General features: G+C 41.2%; 1 protein-coding gene across 24 annotated transcripts in view; it reads right to left on the bottom strand.

Annotated features, from left to right (window-relative positions):
- TPK1 (thiamin pyrophosphokinase 1) overlaps positions 1–18,806 on the bottom strand; it is a 269,647-nt gene that overhangs the window by 125,026 nt on the left and 125,815 nt on the right. For all 24 annotated transcript variants that reach the window (XR_014882231.1, XR_792765.4, XR_014882228.1 and 21 more), the window contains exon 6: positions 13,661–13,807. Coding sequence is in view for 14 of the 24 variants with exons in the window: in XM_085220023.1 (XP_085076149.1) it covers positions 13,661–13,807 (147 nt within the window). In the remaining 10 variants the exon portion in view is untranslated. The remainder of the gene's footprint in view (positions 1–13,660; positions 13,808–18,806) is intronic.

Raw genomic sequence — 18,806 nt, 5'->3', positions numbered from 1 at the left:
GGAGGGGAATCAACGTGTTACAAGGGTAGACAGTGACAGGACAAGGGGAGTGGTTTTAAGCTCAACGAGAGAAGGTTTAGATTAGATGTCGGGGGAATTTCTATAGAGAGAGCGTGGTGAGGTGCTGGAACAGGCTGCGCAGAGAGGTTGTGGATTCTCCGTCCCTGGAAGACCAGGTTGGACGGGGCCCTGGCAACCTGGTCTACCAGATCTGGAAGTTGGTGGCCCTGCCTGTGGCAAGGGGGTTGGAACTTGGTGATCCTTGAGGTCCTTTCCAACCCAAGGCATTCTAGGATTCTATTCCACAATGGTTTGGATGCAGAAGATCTCTCCTGAAAAAGAGTTACCCGGACACATCCCGGGGTTTCTAGCATCTCTGTAGCATTCTGCTGTGGAGGTAGTAGAAAAATGGAGACATTTAGGGGTTATGGGGACATTCCCAAGTTGCCATCTTGTATGGCTGAATTTCTTGGAAAATTTGAGAAATCATATTCAACTACTAGGGAAAGGCAGCTGAATGCATCAAGTGTGGCATGGCCACAACTAGTAGCGTTGAATTCCATCAAATATGAAGAAGAGTTAGGGGAGGAAAATGAGATGGTATTTGCCCAAGTCGAGCATAAGCCTACCTTGTTTTGTGGGGAGATGTGCTCAAAAAACAGGTCGGAATCTACCAATGGAGAAATTAAGAGCCATAGTCTTAAAAGATTAGAATCTAGAGCAATGGGATCCTTAGAACATAAATGGGCCAAAAAATAAGAATAAAATAGAAAATTCTTCTGATAAAGTGGGAACTAGTAGTGTAACCCCAAGAAAAACTACAAAGAAGACACAACTAGAAGCTCTGGTACATCTGGAACCTCTAGAAAACGTGACCAACAGTGATTCAAAAAACTAAAACTTTCCAGGGAAGACCAGCAAGTGTACCCCCTGCTGAAACAATACATACCATGGCTTGCCTGTATAGGGCAGCTGAATTAATGGATCTAGTACAAAAATTTAAACACTAACAGGGTGCTGCACTTAGGTCGGGGCAATCCCAGGTGTTTATAAAGACTGGGGGAAAAATCTCCTCGAGAGCAGCGCTGCAGAGAAGGGCTTGGAGGTCCTGGTGGATGAGAAGCTGGACACGAGCCAGCAGTGTGCGCCTGCAGCCCGGAAAGCCAACTGTGTTCTGGGCTGCATTAAAAAAGGGGTGGCCAGCAGGGAGAGGGAGGTGATTGTCCCCCTCTACTCGGTTCCTGTGAGGCCCCATCTACAGCACTGGGTCCAGGCCTGGGGTCCCCAGCATGAGAAAGATGCAGAGCTCTTGCAGCGGGTCCAGAGGAGGGCCACAAAGGCAGAGGGCTGGAGCACCTCTCCTATGGAGAAGGGTTGAGGGAACCGGGCTTGTTTAGCTTGGAGAAGAGAAGGCTCGGGGGAGACCTCATTGTGGCCTTCCAGTACTTGGAGGGAGTGTATAAACAGGAGGGGGAATGGCTGTTTATGAGGGTGGATAGTGATAGGACAAGGCGGAATGGTTTTAAACTGAGACAGGGGAAATTTAGGTTGGATATTAGGAGGAAGTCTTTCACCCAGAGGGTGGTGAGGCACTGGAACAGGTTGCCCAAGGAGGTTGTGGATGTCCCATCCCTGGAGCCATTCCAGGCCAGGCTGGATGTGGCTCTGGGCAGCTTGGTCTGGTGGTTGGCGACCCTGCACATAGCAGGGAGGCTGAAACTAGATGATCACTGCATCGGAAACAGTGTTGCCAGCAGGAACAGGGAAGTGATTGTCCCCCTGTACTGGGCTCTGGTGAGGCCACACCTCAAGTACTGTGTCCAGTTTTGGGCTCCTCACTGCAAGAAAGACAGTGAGGCCCTGGAGCGGGTTCAAAGAAGGGCAACAAAGCTGTGAGGGGTCTGCAGCACAGGCCTTATGAGGAGCGGCTGAAGGAGCTGGGATTGTTCAGTCTGGAGAAGAGGAGGCTCAGGGGAGACCTCATTGGTCTCTGTAATTACCTGAAGGGAGGTTGTAGTGAGCTGGGGGTCGGCCTCTTCTCTCGTGTAACTGGTGATAGAACTAGAGGGAATGGCTTCAAGCTGCGCCAAGGGAGATTTAGGCTGGATGTTAGGAAATACTACTTATCTGAAAGAGTGGTCAGGCACTGGAATGCCCTGCCCAGGGAGGTGCTGGAGTCACTGACCCTGGAGGTGTTCCAGGAACGTTTGGATTTTGTGTTGAGGGACATGGTTTAGTGAGTTTACTATTGGTGATAGGTGGATGGTTGGACTGTATGATCTTGTAGGTCTTTTCCAACCTTGGTGATTCTATGATCATTGTGGTCCTTTTCAACCCAGACCATTCTATGATTCTGTGATTCTATGAAGAATTGAAAGTCCCTGCATGGTTATTAAGTCTATGGGACATGGGGTAGAAGGTGTTAGTCAATGGGTCTGAGATGTCAAAGCTAGCTTCCATCATGTCCCACCTCGCCAAGTGACAAAGATTGCATTCAGCTATTAGACATGATGATGGGAATGATTTGCTACTACAATGGCTAGTTGCCATGTAGCAATACATGGCATACATGGCCAAATGAAAGCCCATTCAGAATAGAATGTGGGATAATATGGAAAATCTACAAACATATATACGGGAATTAGGAATGAAAGCGGTCATTTATGAGGAGGACTTTGAAAGTTCTGAACTAGTTAAATTCTCAGCTGGGCTTAGAGATCTAATCATGCAGCAAAACTCTTCTCATCAGTATGGAACCCTAGCAGTTATTTTGAACCCTCTGGTAGCTAGAGTTGCCACTGTCCAACAAGCAGTGCAGATAGTAGCTGACCTAGGAGAAACAGAACACCTAAGATCCAGGCAAAATCTGCGTCCTATGGAAACTGGAGAGACTTGACCTTGTAAATCAGCTTGAAGGGCTCCACCATCAGGACTGCTGAGAGTATCTTGCCAGCAAAGGTAGAACGACTTAATAAAAGGAAGGGTCCAACCCTAAAAGATAAGCAACTGAATCATGTATTACTAAATTTATGGTGGTAACTTAATGCCAATCAATTTTTTAAGCCTGTTCTGAAGGGAAAGTGTAAGCAGAATAGAGAGTCCCCAACCAGCCATGGAATTTAGGAGATTCCTCTGAATCCGAAATGAGAAGGCAGCAGCCCCAGGAGGCCCAGTTAGCTACTTCTGGGGCTTCTTTGGAACAAGGTCTGTGTCTAGATATATTAATGGCATAAAATGAGGGCCAAGGTCCTCCTAGAGTTTGGGTCTCCTTGGGCCATTGGGACAATGTATTGGTCCTGAAAGAATACACAGCAGATCATCACTCTAGTAGATACTAGAGCCCAAAACATCTATAATGTATGGCAATCCATCATGATTTCTGTGCATGTGTATTGTTATAGGAGGGTCTGGAGGGAAATTACTTCAGTAACCCAAACTCTGTTGAAGTTAGATGTTGGGTGTCTATCCTCCCTGGGAGTAGAAAGTTTCTATAGTCCCATCTCAGGAATATACACTGGTTATAGGGACTGATTCTCCAAACTAATACTGGAGAGTTCAGGCTATGGATTAGAAGTATCGGTGTTTGGGTGGCGCAGTTGATTTTTGCAGGGATATATACAAATGTGGGAATTAGAAAGAGTAGGAATTATACGACCAACACGTAGCCCATAAAACTCTCCTATATAGCCAGTCTGGAAACCAGATGGAACATGGTGCTTCTCTGTTACAGAGAATTACACAAAGTAACCCTGCCCATTAGTGCTGCAGTACCCAACATTGCAACCCCCCTGGACGCATAGAGTAGGGAGTTGGAAACTGCTCATGCAGTCACCTGGGAACAATGAAGCCAACACACTGGCTTGGGTCAGATAGCTGACTGATTTGCCAGCAGAGAATATTGCTCACTGGTTACAAAAGAAGTTGGAACATGCTGGACAAAAGACAATGTGGGCATCAGTAAATATATGGGGACTTCCTGTCTTAATGTCAGATACTGTCCAGATGCGTCATGACTTCAAAGCTTGTACCAGAATGAGACCAAGGCTACTACTGAAGACAACAGCCCACCTTGCCAGAAGACACACCACCTTGTAGATCTAGCAGGCCCCCTCCCCCAGACTGAAGGGGCCAGGCTCCTTCCACTTAGCATCCAAATTAAAGGAAATGAAGTATGCTTTTCCCAAACTGGGATGCTGAATAATCTTATGCTCCCTGCCCCTGAGAACCTCAAGCCAAGGACCTGTAAGGTAAAGTGGCCTTGGGAGGTACAGGTAGGACTGAAGTGGTGCAGCCTACTTGCACTGTGGAAGAAGTTACTAGAAGAGGGAATTGGTAACTCTGCAAGTAATTGGTATGTGGATCTCAGAAATTATAATACAGACCCGGTTATACATTTGCTTTACTGCCCTGGGGGAGGAGTGTAGAGGAACTGCTAGGTCATGGCTTGAACTGGTGACTAAGCACCTGGTGAAGGGGGTATGGATGGCAAATTGTTCGCACCTGTGCTCCTCAAGTGACCAGAAGGGGTGGATCCAAGATGGAGCCACTCTGGCCTCATGTTAGGCTTGATCACTGAAAGGAGAGTATCTCTTGGATCTAGGCTGCTTCCTGAGGAGTGCATAGTCAGAGATTCCCTTTACCAGCTGAGTGAGTACAGCTCTTCCTCCTTTATTTTTTTGTATAGGAGTATTGGCCCACTTTGCCTGGTATCACCAAGAACCCACGAGAAGCAATTTTTCTTCTTTGTGAGCAGAACAATCATGTAGAAAGACATTTCAAGTCACTTAAAAATAATAATAATAATAATAACCACTTAACACTGCTATCTACTGAGCCAGAACAAAAATAATTTGAGTTTGTGATTGAAAGACTTGTTTCAGTGACAACTACTGTACGCTGCAAATACACGTTAACCAATCAGCTGACAATGTTTAAGTCTCACCATCTCCCCAAAAGTTTTGTTAATGACTTGTGGGAATTATTTCATACAGTCAGACTCAGTTTGCATGAGCAGCAGCACTGCAGGCAGTTATGGGGCACAAGTAAAATCCAGCAGGCTCCAAACCAAATCTTAGTTCCACTGCAAGGCAAGCTTATACCATAAATTGCAATGACTTGAAGGTATAATTTTTTTATTTTTTTCTTACCTTCACATACTGATTAAACTAGTACTTGAATCACTACCAAAATATGCTGCAGAGGTTTCAGCAAACTTAAGGAAGAATAAGGAAATCAGCGTATCCCACGTCCTTGAAAGTCATTTACATTTCTACTTCTGGCAGCCCCTTATGAGAGTTGCTTACTGTTTTTAATTTAAAAACACAAATTCCTCCTTCCAGAAGGAACCTCAACCATAACCCAAGGAGCCACATTCTAGAAACCATTCTAGAAACTGAACTAGTTGAAGCTGGAATACATATGGCCTTTGGCACCACACATGTAGAAGAAATAGGGGTGGAGTTTGGGGCGCAGTATGGGCATGGAATATTGTAATGAGCTTCTAGAAGTAACTGCAACAACCACCCCTTGTCTATGAATATGTATTTATTCTTTTTGTAAACGAAGGCTTTTCCTACCAAAGAATTCATTTGTCAGTGACTAACAGATAATTAAACAGCATTTTGTTATTTTGTGGAAACAGGACACCCATTGAACCATTTTTTATTCATTCTTTTGCAGAAGTTGTTTCATTTTGTTTGGTTTTGCAGTGTTGAAATGAGGGCCAAAATGGATGGTCTCTTGTAAGTTACAAAGTCCACTGCATTAATTACGGACTCTATACTGCCATGTAAATTACGGTTAAAATTCAGATGAGTGAGAAACGCTCTTTCCTCATCTATTTCTACACCAGACTGAAGAGTCTCAAAATTACTTAGAGAGTTTATTTTTAAGAAACAAAGAAACTACCACAATCAAATGTTAGTTTGTTTTGTAGAAATAGGTACTTACTTCCAAAGTAACATGTATAAAACAGTGAATGATCTCTAACCACTGCTGTCAAATCCTACCAAGCACATAATCTCTACATATGTACACACACTGCAGCTTTTGAACTCCACTATTTTCTTTTCTGCCTTCTTTATTTTTTCAATGCTGTTTACTCTCCATTCTATTTTTACTTTCTTTATCCTCTGAATATTTTTCTATTTGTTCTCTACCTCCATTAGAACTTCCTGAGAGCTAAACAATATTTGAATTTAGTTGTTCATACTGCAGTAATCATATGAATTTAAGACTACATGAAGTGCTCCTATTCGTAAATAAGAGTAAGGATGGCCCTAAACTAAACTTCCAGTTTGACCTCCCCTAACGTGGAGAAAGTTCTGATGTAGCTTTGTAGGTGACCTGCCATATACATACAAGGAAAATCCATCACATTTTGAGACAAAGGAGACATGGGAAAGATATAAAATTTTTAAAAATATATCAAGAATGAAGAAAAACAAAAAATGCAGACTGCTGACAAGCAGACAAGTGACTTGACAAATGCAGTGTTTTTTCTTGACCACTCAGACTCAGTGTTAGCAATGTCAGTAAGACTTGCTCAGCTATGACACATCAAGGCAGGAGGGGAGGATAACCTTCACACTCCATATGGCTTAATTTACCTGTATACACAAATACATACATATTTCCTGCCCATCACACACATCAATTGAGAAAGAAATAATAAGTCAGACTTGGCCTTCTTCTGTTCTCAAAAATTGTACTAATCTCATTTTCATCCTTCAATATTCCCACATATAGAAATGAAGGGTCTTATTTCTAGCATTTCTGATACAGAAAGTTAAACCAAGGAGGGCTTAGGAGCCATGTTTGATGGCAGGGCACAGGTAGCTTTTTTAAAGTCAACCCCTGACAATGAGTTCTTGTTCCTACAAAGAACCGCATTCTTCTGAGCATCACAATTATACAAGTTTTTTAGGAAAGTATAAAACATGGCACAAAATTTTATGGTGTCAAAAATTCTCTTTCCTCTTTCCAACAAGCTTTTTCTTAAACACATTCACTTTCTGTCTGTCTGTTAAACCAAGAAGTGTCTTAGATCCAAAAAGCGTTAAACACTGCATAAATAAAACTTCCAAATTTATGCCGATGTCAGTGGCAGCACATACTACAGTTGAGCTGTGTATGTATGTTAGGACAGGTATCATTGGGATACTCCCCCCATAAAGGAAATGTTATATTAATTTTCTCTTTTAAAAATACATGCAGTGATGTGTAGATTTTTGGAGAAAACTGAGAATTCTCTTCATTTGTTCTTCAACAGTTTACAGAAACATACATATCTTTGCACTTCTGTCCTGATGAAAGCTATATTTTAAAACACTCATTCAGGTTCTAATTTGTCTTAATACCATAAAATGGAAAAAAAAAAAATTAGCCAATATCTATCAATTCAAATGGAGTAGCCTTCAAGAAATATATCATCATATTGCTTTCTCCTGCCCCATAATAACAAGAAGTGGCACGAAATGCTGTCCCCAAATAAGCATATTCATCCATCCACCTTATTCCTGAGAGCACAACAGTTATAACATTGTAGTTACTAACTTCCTCTTCAAAAGTTATGTTTCATTTCTAAGAACACATTATGGGTCTATAATGAACCTCGGTAAAATGTTCTTTACTGGATAACATTCAATTTTTAGAACTAAATAATTTCCTCCAGGTATGTAAGAAGAGACGTTTTGGAGACAAACTACCTTTCTTATGTATCATGTGGTAGATCACGCTTAAGTGATTCTTATTCACAGAAACTTCCTCAGCTGTTCAGAGATTAAATTACTTCCCTGTAATGTAAGAAATGGTGCCTTTTACTGTGGCACTGCTTGACCATTACTTATTTTGTTCAGTCATTCAATGCCAATGAACAAATTGAGAGCAATTCTACTCATTTCCTTTGAAAATTTCTTAGAGTGAAGACAAGAATTCAGACTTTTAGAGTGCCGTTGGGTTGCAAGATTTTCTTTCGCTCATTTAACTATGACAGACTGTCACAGTTATAGTCATTTTATCTTACACATTTCTAATCTACATATTCCTAGCAAATTAAAAACGTCAGGAGGAACAAGCATCTGTCCTCCAATGTCTCCTGTGAACCGTTTTTTCTTACGATTAGCAAAACAGAACTTGTAATATGCTGAGTAGACAAAATATTTTATTGGATATGCTATTGGATAAGCACTGCTTATGCATGCCCCCAAAATTAAATGATGTAGATTTCTAGTAGTTGTCTGCACACGATTCTGACTAGCTTGTCTTTTCTTTTTCTCCATGGATTTTTTTTTTTTAATTGGCATGTATTTATTTGGCCAAGCTAACCTATTCTCAGATTCAGCGCAGAGGTTTTTTTCACGCTTTTTAAAACTTGTTATCAATTAATTTATCCATGCTCAGCTTCTCTACAATATCTTCTAAGTAATTTATGATGAACTTTTGAGTAGTGTAGAAAAGTGAGCTTTTCTGAGAATAAACACTTGAAAAGTGAAAAGCTGTATCATCTCTAAAGGTCACTCATAATCAAGTCAAAGCACCAAGAAGTGGGACAAAAGTTACAAGCTGACAGGTCAACGAAGATAGAAATGTGAAACACTGAATTAAATTCTCAAGACACACTTAGGAGATCTACGCAGCACATTTGGATTGTATTACTAATGTCAGTCAGCTCACCATAGTGCTCACAATTATTTCTGACCATTTAGTGCCTTTTAACAGATTACGCTAAACAGATAAAACTAAAACACTTTCTGAGATGACTTGAAATAAAAAAATTGAAAGTTTTAGTACTTTATGCCCTTACAGTTTTCTAGGGATATGTTTGACAGCTCAATACTTCCATTCTTGAAGTACTTTAAAGATTCTTATCAGCTGAGACAGAGTTGATTTTCTTCACATTATCTGGTATAATGCTTTTTTTTGGCTTTAGGAAGACAACAATGTTGGTATCACACTAACGTTTTAGTAGTTGCTGAGTAGTGCTGTACAGAGCAAAGGCTGTTCTAGTTATTCAGCTTCTCATACTGTTCTGCCAGGGAGGGGAGTCTGAGTAGAGGGAACAAGAAGATAAGAGGGAACAGAACCAGGACAGCTGACCTACACTAGCAAAAGAGAGATTTCATACTATATGGCATCATGCTGAACTATAAAAACGGAGTTGGCTGGAGGTGCAGTTGCTGCTTAAGCATTGGTTGATGGGTGGTGAGCAATTGTGCTGTGCATCACCTGTTTTTCAAGTGTATATTATATACATACATTATCATAATTACTACTATTTCTTTCTTTCTTTCTTTTCTGTCTTAGTAAATAGTTTCACATCTGAGTCTGTGCCTCAGATCCTGCAAATGGCGTCCACTGTGTGAAGTAAATCAAACTGAACCTGAGCAAGCCCGGTCTGGCAGCACCGCCTGACTGAACTACAGAGAGATTGATTGGCACCCACAGCGTTCTGCAGGACAGAAGGTGAGCAGTCAGGAACTCTGGGGAGCAACGAGTAAATCTTGAAATATTACAGAGAAAGTTTCAGAATCAACCTGTATTTACCTCAGTATTAGCTACATCTCTTAAATGGATAAGCAGGAATGCACTGCATTTCTGATAACTGGCTTTTCTTTTAATGGAGAGTTTTGAGTCCAAACTGGCATAAAACTTCGGGATGCTGCAACTACTGCATATAAAACAGCTGCTAAACTTCTACCTGTTTGGCTCAAACAATTTAAACAACAAAGAAGGGCAAACTCTTCCTACTGTTACCCATCGCCCTTCCCCCCTCCCCGGCCGCTGCCCCTCGGCACAGGAAGCAGCTCCTGCCCGGACCCAATCCGCGACTCCAACCCCATCCCCGGCCGGAGAAAGGAAAATCGCGGTCCTCGCCGCTGCGAGGCACCTGCAGCCCCGCGGCCGCAATCCGCTTCCTTCCCATGGCTGCCGCCTTCTGCTCCCCCCAGTTGCCCCGCTTCTGCCGCCCGCATGTAATTTGGTTAAAGACGGACCAGAACCTATCAATTAGCCTTCTCCTAACTTGCAGAGAGAAATCCTGGAAAGGAGAAATCCTGGAAAGGGAACCCAGGAAAATGGATGACGCTGTACTACAGAACGATTAACTCTTTCATCCCACTGATCAGGATTTTAAAAATATGACCATGCATCATTCAAGACAAAGGTGCACGCTATCTTAGTTTCAGTCGACATATGATTCCAGTATAGAATTCTAGAATACTCCTCAACAGATTTTTTAGTTCACTAATCCCTTCAATTGGCACCTGTATCAGAAACTTAAAGGTCACAGAATGACAGAATCGTAGGGGTTGGAAGGGACCTCTAGAGATCATCGAGTCCAACCCCTCTGCCAAAGCAGGTTCCCTACATCAGGTCACGCAAGTAGGTGTCCAGACGGGTCTTGAATATCTCCAGAGAAGGAGACTCCACAATCTCCCTGGGCAGCCTGTTCCAGTGCTCCGTCACCCTCACCATGAAGAAGTTCTTGTGCGAAACTTCCTATACTGCAGTTTCTGGCTGTTTCCCCTCATCCTGTCTCCACACACTGCTGAAAAAAGTCTGGCCTCACCGCTATGGCCGCCACACCTCAGATATTTATAAACCTGGATCAGGTCCCCTCTCAGTCGTCTTTTCTCAAGGCTAAACAGACCCAGTTCACTTAGCCTTTCTTCATAGGGGAGATGCTCCAGGCCCTTCACCATCTTTGTGGCCCTCCGCTGGACTCTTTCCAAGAGATCCCTGTCTTTTTTGTACTGGAGAGCCCAGAACTGGACACAGTACTCCAGATGAGGCCTTACCAGGGCAGAGTTGAGGGGGAGATCACCTCACTCCATCAGGTCCCTGATGGAAAAATGATCTTGGAATGAAACAAAGTATTGTGATACTTTTAAGGGAACTGATATTCGTGGCTATAGCAGACAACATTCTGTTTCATAGAAAGAGCTAACTTTGGTAATTTATTTTGTTTTGCAAGCAGGTACACAGGTGCACAATACACTTGGACTGTGTATCACGCACTAGCCATGTGGATGTGGTATACAAATGGAAAAAACTTTGCAGACCCTGAGAAAAATAAAAGCAGGAGAGTCTGTGATGGGTGAGAGAATGTTTTTCCCGATAGGCTTCAAAATCTTGCACTGTCTATCCATTTCCCAAGAGATGGTTCAACACATAAAAAGCCATCTACCCTTACATTCAGTATTTAGGTAATTTTATTGGCTAATGAAATAAGACTTTGTTCATCTGGTCCACCTCAGTTGGTAGTATGTATATTCCTAGTCAGTAATTGTCCTTGCTGTACTTCTCTATTACCCTGAACGCTTCTGGCAAATATACAACCACATTTCCTACAATGCTTTGCACTTTTACAGGTGCGTTCAATATTGATATATTTATTTTGCTATGTCTCTCTATATAAGCTGTTCAAAAATGTTAAATTATTAGCAATTATTTAATTTTTTTTGTATGGTGTACTTAAATACACACTTACTGAATCTTTCCCTTAGTCTCCATATGAGCAGCTAGAAATTCCTGAGCCTGACTTTCTATTTCCCTTTGTATCCTTCCTAGAGCTGCTGTGGGATTGCCATTTTCATGGATACATCCAAGAGTTTTGGCTTCAGTCCAAGCACACATGATATAGAATTAATAATCTACCATAGTGAGCAGAGGGCTAATGTTATTTTCAAGAAAAAATATAGTTAACTTTTGCTCATGTGTTTTATCCAAAGAATCCAATAAAGATCAGATACTTCTTCCCCAAGAGAAAAGGGTTTCAGACCTACTTTTTATAGGAAAAGCAAGATGCTCTTAACTTTATCATTTGCTTTTGGATCTCAAACCTTGCCTTGGCTTTTTTTTGTGTGTTTTTTTTTTTTTTTTTACGTTTCCAGACTTGCATTTCAGAAAGCTAGCTTGTCTCCCACTGTGTTTATCTCCCTCCTGCCTTAATTTCAAATTACAAAGGAGAGAGGGGAAAGGCAGAGAATGCCAGGTTTGTAGTTGCTTACAAGAGAAAAATGTAATGCTGAATTCCAGCGGAAGAAAGTGAGTATTTCCAAGCTAAGGATTCTTAGGATTCTTGTTTGTCCCTGTATATAAACTACTGACTTAATTTTTGACTAAACAATACAGGATTAACGTCATTATCAGGTATTACCATGACAGTTGACAGAAGATGCTGACAGCAACAAGTTTAAACAAACAGTGAAAGGCATCTCTTAGTTAAAGTCTGCATTAAGTTGTCTAAAAGGCCTGTGTCCTGTATTTAACCTTTATTTTTGAATGCTCAAATCAGCCTCAAGTTACAAGTGTCAGTGGCAATGCAGGCTGACAGTCATAAAACCAGAATGTAAAAAGTTTCCAGCAAACCCAAACAGCTGGCAATCTCTGATTTCTATTTAAACATGCAGGCTGTTAATTTTTTCAAGTTGCAAAAAATACTCATACTCATTGAGGACTCTTCTGAAAGCAAGCATAATGCATGACCATTCAAAGCCACTTAAGGAAAAGATTAATTAAAAGAATTAAAAGTCTTTCCAGTCCAAATAAGTATTCTGTAAGCTAAATTTGTTATTCTCCAAAACTCTGCTGAAAATAATTTACTGGGGCCAGCAAAGTGCTGCACCCACAGGCCCACCACAAGTTAGTTACTCCTCACAACCAGATTTTAACCAGCTGAACTTTAGCTCCATTGCCCCCTCATTCTGTTGCCTCCTCTATCCATTTAGTCATGCAATTAATGATCACAGTCATTACTCATATTGGCAAATGAACTCCTGTGCCTACAGTCTTTCCTGCAGACATAGCACTTAGAAGTTAGTAGTACGATGTCTGTCCCATGGATTTAAATCTATAAGCCCAGATCTTATTAATGTTTTACTCAAATTACAATGAAGGATGTATGGTGCAGGGTTTTGTCACATTTATTTGTGAATGTTATTTATTGTAATGAAAAAAGCTTTATGTGATAAAATTGAAAAGTTAGTTAAGCTTATACAAAAATTGATATCATGAAAAGCTTTTTTCAAGCAAATGAATCACTGTTAAAGAAGGCTCTTTGATGCTTAAATTTGCCATTAATTGAAATCTTAGAAGCAGAAACTCCTGCAAGATTTTCTGTATGTGTTATTTTATGACTCAATAAATGGAGTAAGACTGAAAAATCTAAAAAAATAACACATCTTAAATAAATTATCTTGATGATCCTACCTGGATCTCCATCGTAATGATCTATACCACTCATACCACCACAGAACTCCATCAGACACTTTTGTCAGAAACTGCCTTATACCACCTCTTTTTTTTCTCTTCATAGGGCAGGCATCCTTCTACTCAACATGCAAAGGACTGTGTGCTAAATGCTTAAATTACTGGAATCTAATTAAATTTAAAGATTTTTTTTTCATTTATAATCAAATTTCCAGAAGTACTGAAATTTTGCTTTCATACCTCTTTGATTTCTGAATTCCTCCCCTCTTAAAAAACCCAAACCAATGTTTTTCAAGGCAGGAATGCAGAACATGTTATATTCTGTCCACTTCCCTGTAATATATTTTCAATTTAGGTTCTGTTCCTAGAAATTACAACTAAAATGAGCACCTAATGGTGGCAGACCTACAGGGTGAGGAAGGATGAAAGGCCAGGTGCTCACAGCACTTACCGGTTGAAGCAAATAAATCAGCGAGCTCTCCTGGATAACTATCACTGGAAAAGGGGTGATATTTGTTGCATGAAAAAGTGTTTCCACTGATGCCATTGTTTGGTCAAAGCGTCCTCCAAGTCCACCCAAAGTCACAATCAAATCAATCTAAAAGACAAAACAAAAACAGTCACCAAGAGAACTATCATCAAGATACCTCCACAGATGATCCTTAGATCCTGAAAATCAAAAACTGAATCACTTTGATAAGAAAAAGAAGTAACAAAAAAAATAAACTACTGACTATGCAAAAGCAAATCTCAAATACAGCCATTTCCTTTCATTACTAATAAATACCATTATGCAATTCTTGAAGTTGAGTATTGAAGCTCAATAAATTCACAGTCAACTTCATTAAAGTGTACTTTTCATTAAAGTGTACTTTAATGAAGGACCTAATTGCTTTGCCTAACACAGAGACCAGTCCTAGCAGACACCTATCTGTTTAGCTCAACTGCATAGATAAGATATATCCCTTCACACCTTAGGATCTTATATCCCCAGATCTTACAAGTTGTTTCACCATCATTCTCACAGTCTACAGAGAAGATAAATCATTGGTACACTGTATGACATTCTTGCTCCCTCTGCAGAGCATTTTAGCATACAAACCCACACACAGGCTGGCTCTCCTCTAGACTAATTGCACTACTGCTCTGAAGAGTTTGCATGCACTCTACAACTGCCTATCTCCAAGCTGTTACTGCTAGGGACGGAAGCAATCCTTGATTGAGTCCCAGGCCATGGAGTTAGCCAGCAGTTTTGAGTCTCAAACACCTCATAAAGCCTCTGTACACTCTTTACTTCTTATAAGCAGAGAGGGAGCATTTAAGAGCTTTTAGTTCCTCAGATAGAAAGTCACTGAGTGCAAAATAATAATATTACTTCCACCATGCAGGATGCAGGTCAAGTATGTTCAGTAACTGTAATTTAAAAAGCTACCATTTAGTAAGTAGTATGCAAAGCCCTAACACATTGCAGCTCTAAAGCTTTTAGAAGCTCCAGTGACAATAGCCATCTGGTGAAGTTTTCTGCTTTACAGGGCCTAAGTCTATGGCCCTCCCCTAAGGGGGAGAGAATGATGCATATTTATACTTCCATATTTTGAAGTGTAAGTTGCAGCAGAATTGCCAGATCACAGCCTGAACCAATGACTGAGCACTAGATGAGAAGATGTGGCTAACCCAGTGAGCTCAGGTGCAAGCAAGGCACCTGCCTGGATCCATCCCTTCTCACGCTCACACTCATGTTTAAGGGTTAGCAGCATTTCACTGAATAGAGATTGTACTCTAGAGCTGTTGGTTGTTGAATGGGATGAACAATTTCTTTTTCTTCTTTATTACTTTATTATTAAATGCTATTGCTCCATAGCATTTGTATCCCATTGGAAAGCACTCTCATTGCCTTCTTTTGCATAAGTGATACAGAAATCCTACTCCTTATTCAGTAGCAATTGCACAGTGATCTTGGGTAATAAATGTAAGAAATTAAAACCAATATATCATGTAATAGATCTGTTGAAAATAATGGTTTGAGATAGATGGGACCTTAAAGATCATCTAGTTCCAACCCCTCTGCAGAGTCGCTAACAGCTAGATCAGGCTGCCCAGTGCCCTATGCATCCTGGCCTTGAACACCACCACGGATGGGGTATCCACAACTTCTTTGTGCAATCTGTTCCATTGCCTCACCACCCCCTAAGTAGAAGAAGGGGTAAATGAAATCTCTTATCCTGCTTGCCATCCCTCTTTTGATGCAGCCCAAGATGCAGTTGGCCCTCTGGACTGCAATCACATGCTGCTGGCTCATGTACAGCTTTCCATCTGCCAGGACCTCCAAGTCCTTCTCTTCAGTGCTATTCTCTGTGAGTTCTTTTCCTAGTCTGTACACATATCTATGATCGCACCCATCCAAGTGCAACACCTTGCACCCACCCTTGTTGAACCTCATTTGGTTCATGTGGGCCCACTTGTCAAGCCTGTCCAGGTCCCACTGGATGGCATTCCTTACTTTTGTTGTATCAACTGTACCACTCAGCTTAGTGTCAGAAAACTTGCTGAAGGTGCACTCAATCCCACTGCCTATGCCATTGATAAAGATGTTAAAGATTACTGATCCCACCGTGGGCCCCTGGGAGAACACCACTCATGGCTATCTGGACACAAGAGTTGTTGACTGCAACCCTCTGGCTGAACTGTCCAACCAATTCTTTATCCACTGAATAATCCATCCTTCAAATCCATCTCTCTCCAATTTAGAGATAAGGATATGGTGCGGGACATGTAAAAGGCCTTGCGCAAGTCCAGGTAGATGACATCAGTTCTTCTTCCTTTGTCCACTGATGCCATCATTTCATCATAAAAAGACACCAGATTAGTCAGACACAATTTGCCCCCTTGGTGAAGCAATGATGGCTGTCACAGATCATCTTCTTATCTTGCATGTGCCTTAACATAGCTTCCAGGAGAATCTGTTCCATGATTTTTCCAGGAACAAATGTGAGGATCACCAGCCTGTAGTTCCCTTTCTCCCTTTCTTAAAAACAGGAGTGATGTTTCCCCTTTTCTGGTCACAAGGGACTTCATGTGAAGGCCATGATTTTTCAAATATGATGCAGAGTGGCTTGCCAAGTACATCAGCAAATTCCTTCAGGACCCTGGGACGCATATCATAAGGCCCCATAGACTTGTACAAACACATTGGTAAAACTAAGGTTTGTGGTTGTGGCATGTTTGGAGAAGGCTAAAAAAGATACCCTAAAAGGAAATGTAACTATTATTCTGGGTGTCTATGTTCCTGTAAAATAGAAAAATATGTCTGTGACAGGTATGGAAACAAAACCAGCTAGAGTACCCCAGGAATGGGCAGAGAGAAAAGCTGAATTCTACACTTGGATGGCCTTTCACTGCAGAGTCCTGGAGGCAGTGATGGACATCCAGACATTGTGGGACATAAAATCTCTGCTGGAAGGTTTAGGATACACAATTTGTTTATTTATTTAACAAACAGACAAAGAGGCTTACTCTAGCAAAACCTCAGCAGATTTTTCATCTTAAAGCTATCACCTCCATTCAAAAAAAGCAAATCTGCAAGCTAACAAAACAATCAGCTTCTTCCCTGCAATCTCTGATTCTCATTCCATCACGCACTAAGGAAACTGGACAGAATGTGAATGGACATGCATGAATCTTTGTAATCCCAGAGTATAAGAAAAAGTGAAAACCAAAGCACAGGGCATTTATAGATTTGCCCATTACTGAAGAAAGGCCATTCATTTTTCCAGTATGAGGCTAGAGAATTATACCCAGCTCCTGCTAATCAGCCCAGCATGTAGCACATGACTAACACACTGCAGTTCAATTGAAATATCCATAATTCACTTAAATGTACTGTCAAAAGTCCCTTTACCCTTTTTGTTTTCATACAGTGCTATTCATTTCCTAAGAAAAGGTATAAAATCCTAAATAACTGCTAAGAATAGCAAGATCCTAGCAAGAACAGTGTAAAGCACGCTGCATTCTATCAGACTTTATAAAGCCTGACTTAAATTCCTTCTACAGCATTTTTAGTGCAATCAAGCTTCATTTCATAAAGAGTTGAAGTTCTAATCGTGGGATTTAGTCATCTTTAAATTAAATTTATACATCAGCATCTTTTGAAATGGCTTTAGGAGTTGCAGCAGGGCTGTTAAAGGAGAAGAGAAGCATAAGGAAACACTGCACATGGCAATTTGGATTCTTCTTTCTTTCCTTCTTTCCTTCTTTTTCTTTCTTTCTTCCTTCCTTCCTTCCTTCCTTCCTTCCTTCCTTCCTTCCTTCCTTGCTTTCTCTCTTTCTTTCTCTCTTTCTTTCTCCCTTTCTTCCTTTCCTCCTTTCTTTCCTCCTTTCTTTCCTCCTTTTTTTCCTTCTTTCTTTCTTTCTTTCTTTCTTTCTTTCTCTCTTTCTCTCTTTCTCTCTTTCTCTCTTTCTCTCTTTCTCTCTTTCTCTCTTTCTTTCTTTCTTTCTTTCTTTCTTTCTTTCTTTCTTTCTTTCTTTCTTTCTTTCTTTCTTTCTTTCTTTCTTTCTTTCTTTCTTTCTTTCTTTCTTCTCCCTTACAGTATAATTTAGAGCAGGCTGTAACCTTGAGGTTGCTGAGGCTGCCACCACATCAGGGTGAGGCTGTTCAGCTCCCTGCTTCCATTTTCACAGAGACAACAGAAATACACAGTTTGCTATAAATTGTCTGCTGGCTTGTGTGAGAATCCTTCTTTGTTTTTTTGGCTCAAAGCTACCTTCCTTGTGATAAGACTCTGACTGATTTGTTGAGGAGGCAAGTGATGGGTGCTACCGTGTGACAATCGATATCACTTTGGGAACATTTGAAAGCCCCTTCCTCCAGAGCTGTTTGCCTCCGGAAGACAGTGCTCAGGAGTGTTTACTGGCAGAAGATCTGGCCTGTGACTAAGTAGCTCCAGCTTGGTACGGGAAAATTGGGGATTGATATCATCTTGTCCTGTGAAAAACAGGATGCAGATGGGCATCCCTGGCTCCCTCTTATCTGCTGGCAAGGCCTGGAAGGTGGGAACAAAGGAGTTCCCAGAGCCAGAAGCTGCCACTCCAAGGAGAGCTGACTCAACCACTTTGAAACTGCTGAAAAGGGGCCATCATCGCCATGGTCACTGTTGCCATCGTTGTAGTCATCGTCAGCAGAACAACAATGCCTGATGACCCACCACTACTGAAGATCAAAGACTGAACAAGGAACCACACTGGACCCATGGTGGTGACTATCTCCCTCTTGCTGCCTACAAAGACTCCTTGCTTCTTCTTTCCTATCTTTGCTATCACCCTCCTTTCCTTCCCCATTACCCTAATTCATAATAGCGTCCATCCTCCTCTTCCCCATCTCCCTAATTAAGATCTGTAAATGGTCGGATCAACATTTGAACCGTTGTTTCTTAATCTCACGCTGGGTATACAGATGTTAAAAGAACCTGCTCTCCCTCCTATAAATTGGAGCGAGACAGCTTGCTAAACACTTTTTCCATGGAAAATGGGCCCAGCAAACATCTCTCTTTCTGGTACGGGTGGATTAAATGAGAAGACTTTACTTAGAAAAGTGATGGACA

Source organism: Meleagris gallopavo, chromosome 3 (assembly GCF_905368555.1).
Source record: "Meleagris gallopavo chromosome 3, MGAL_WU_HG_1.1, whole genome shotgun sequence".
NCBI lineage: Eukaryota > Metazoa > Chordata > Aves > Galliformes > Phasianidae > Meleagris > Meleagris gallopavo.
This window is presented reverse-complemented; position numbering and strand designations above follow the sequence as displayed.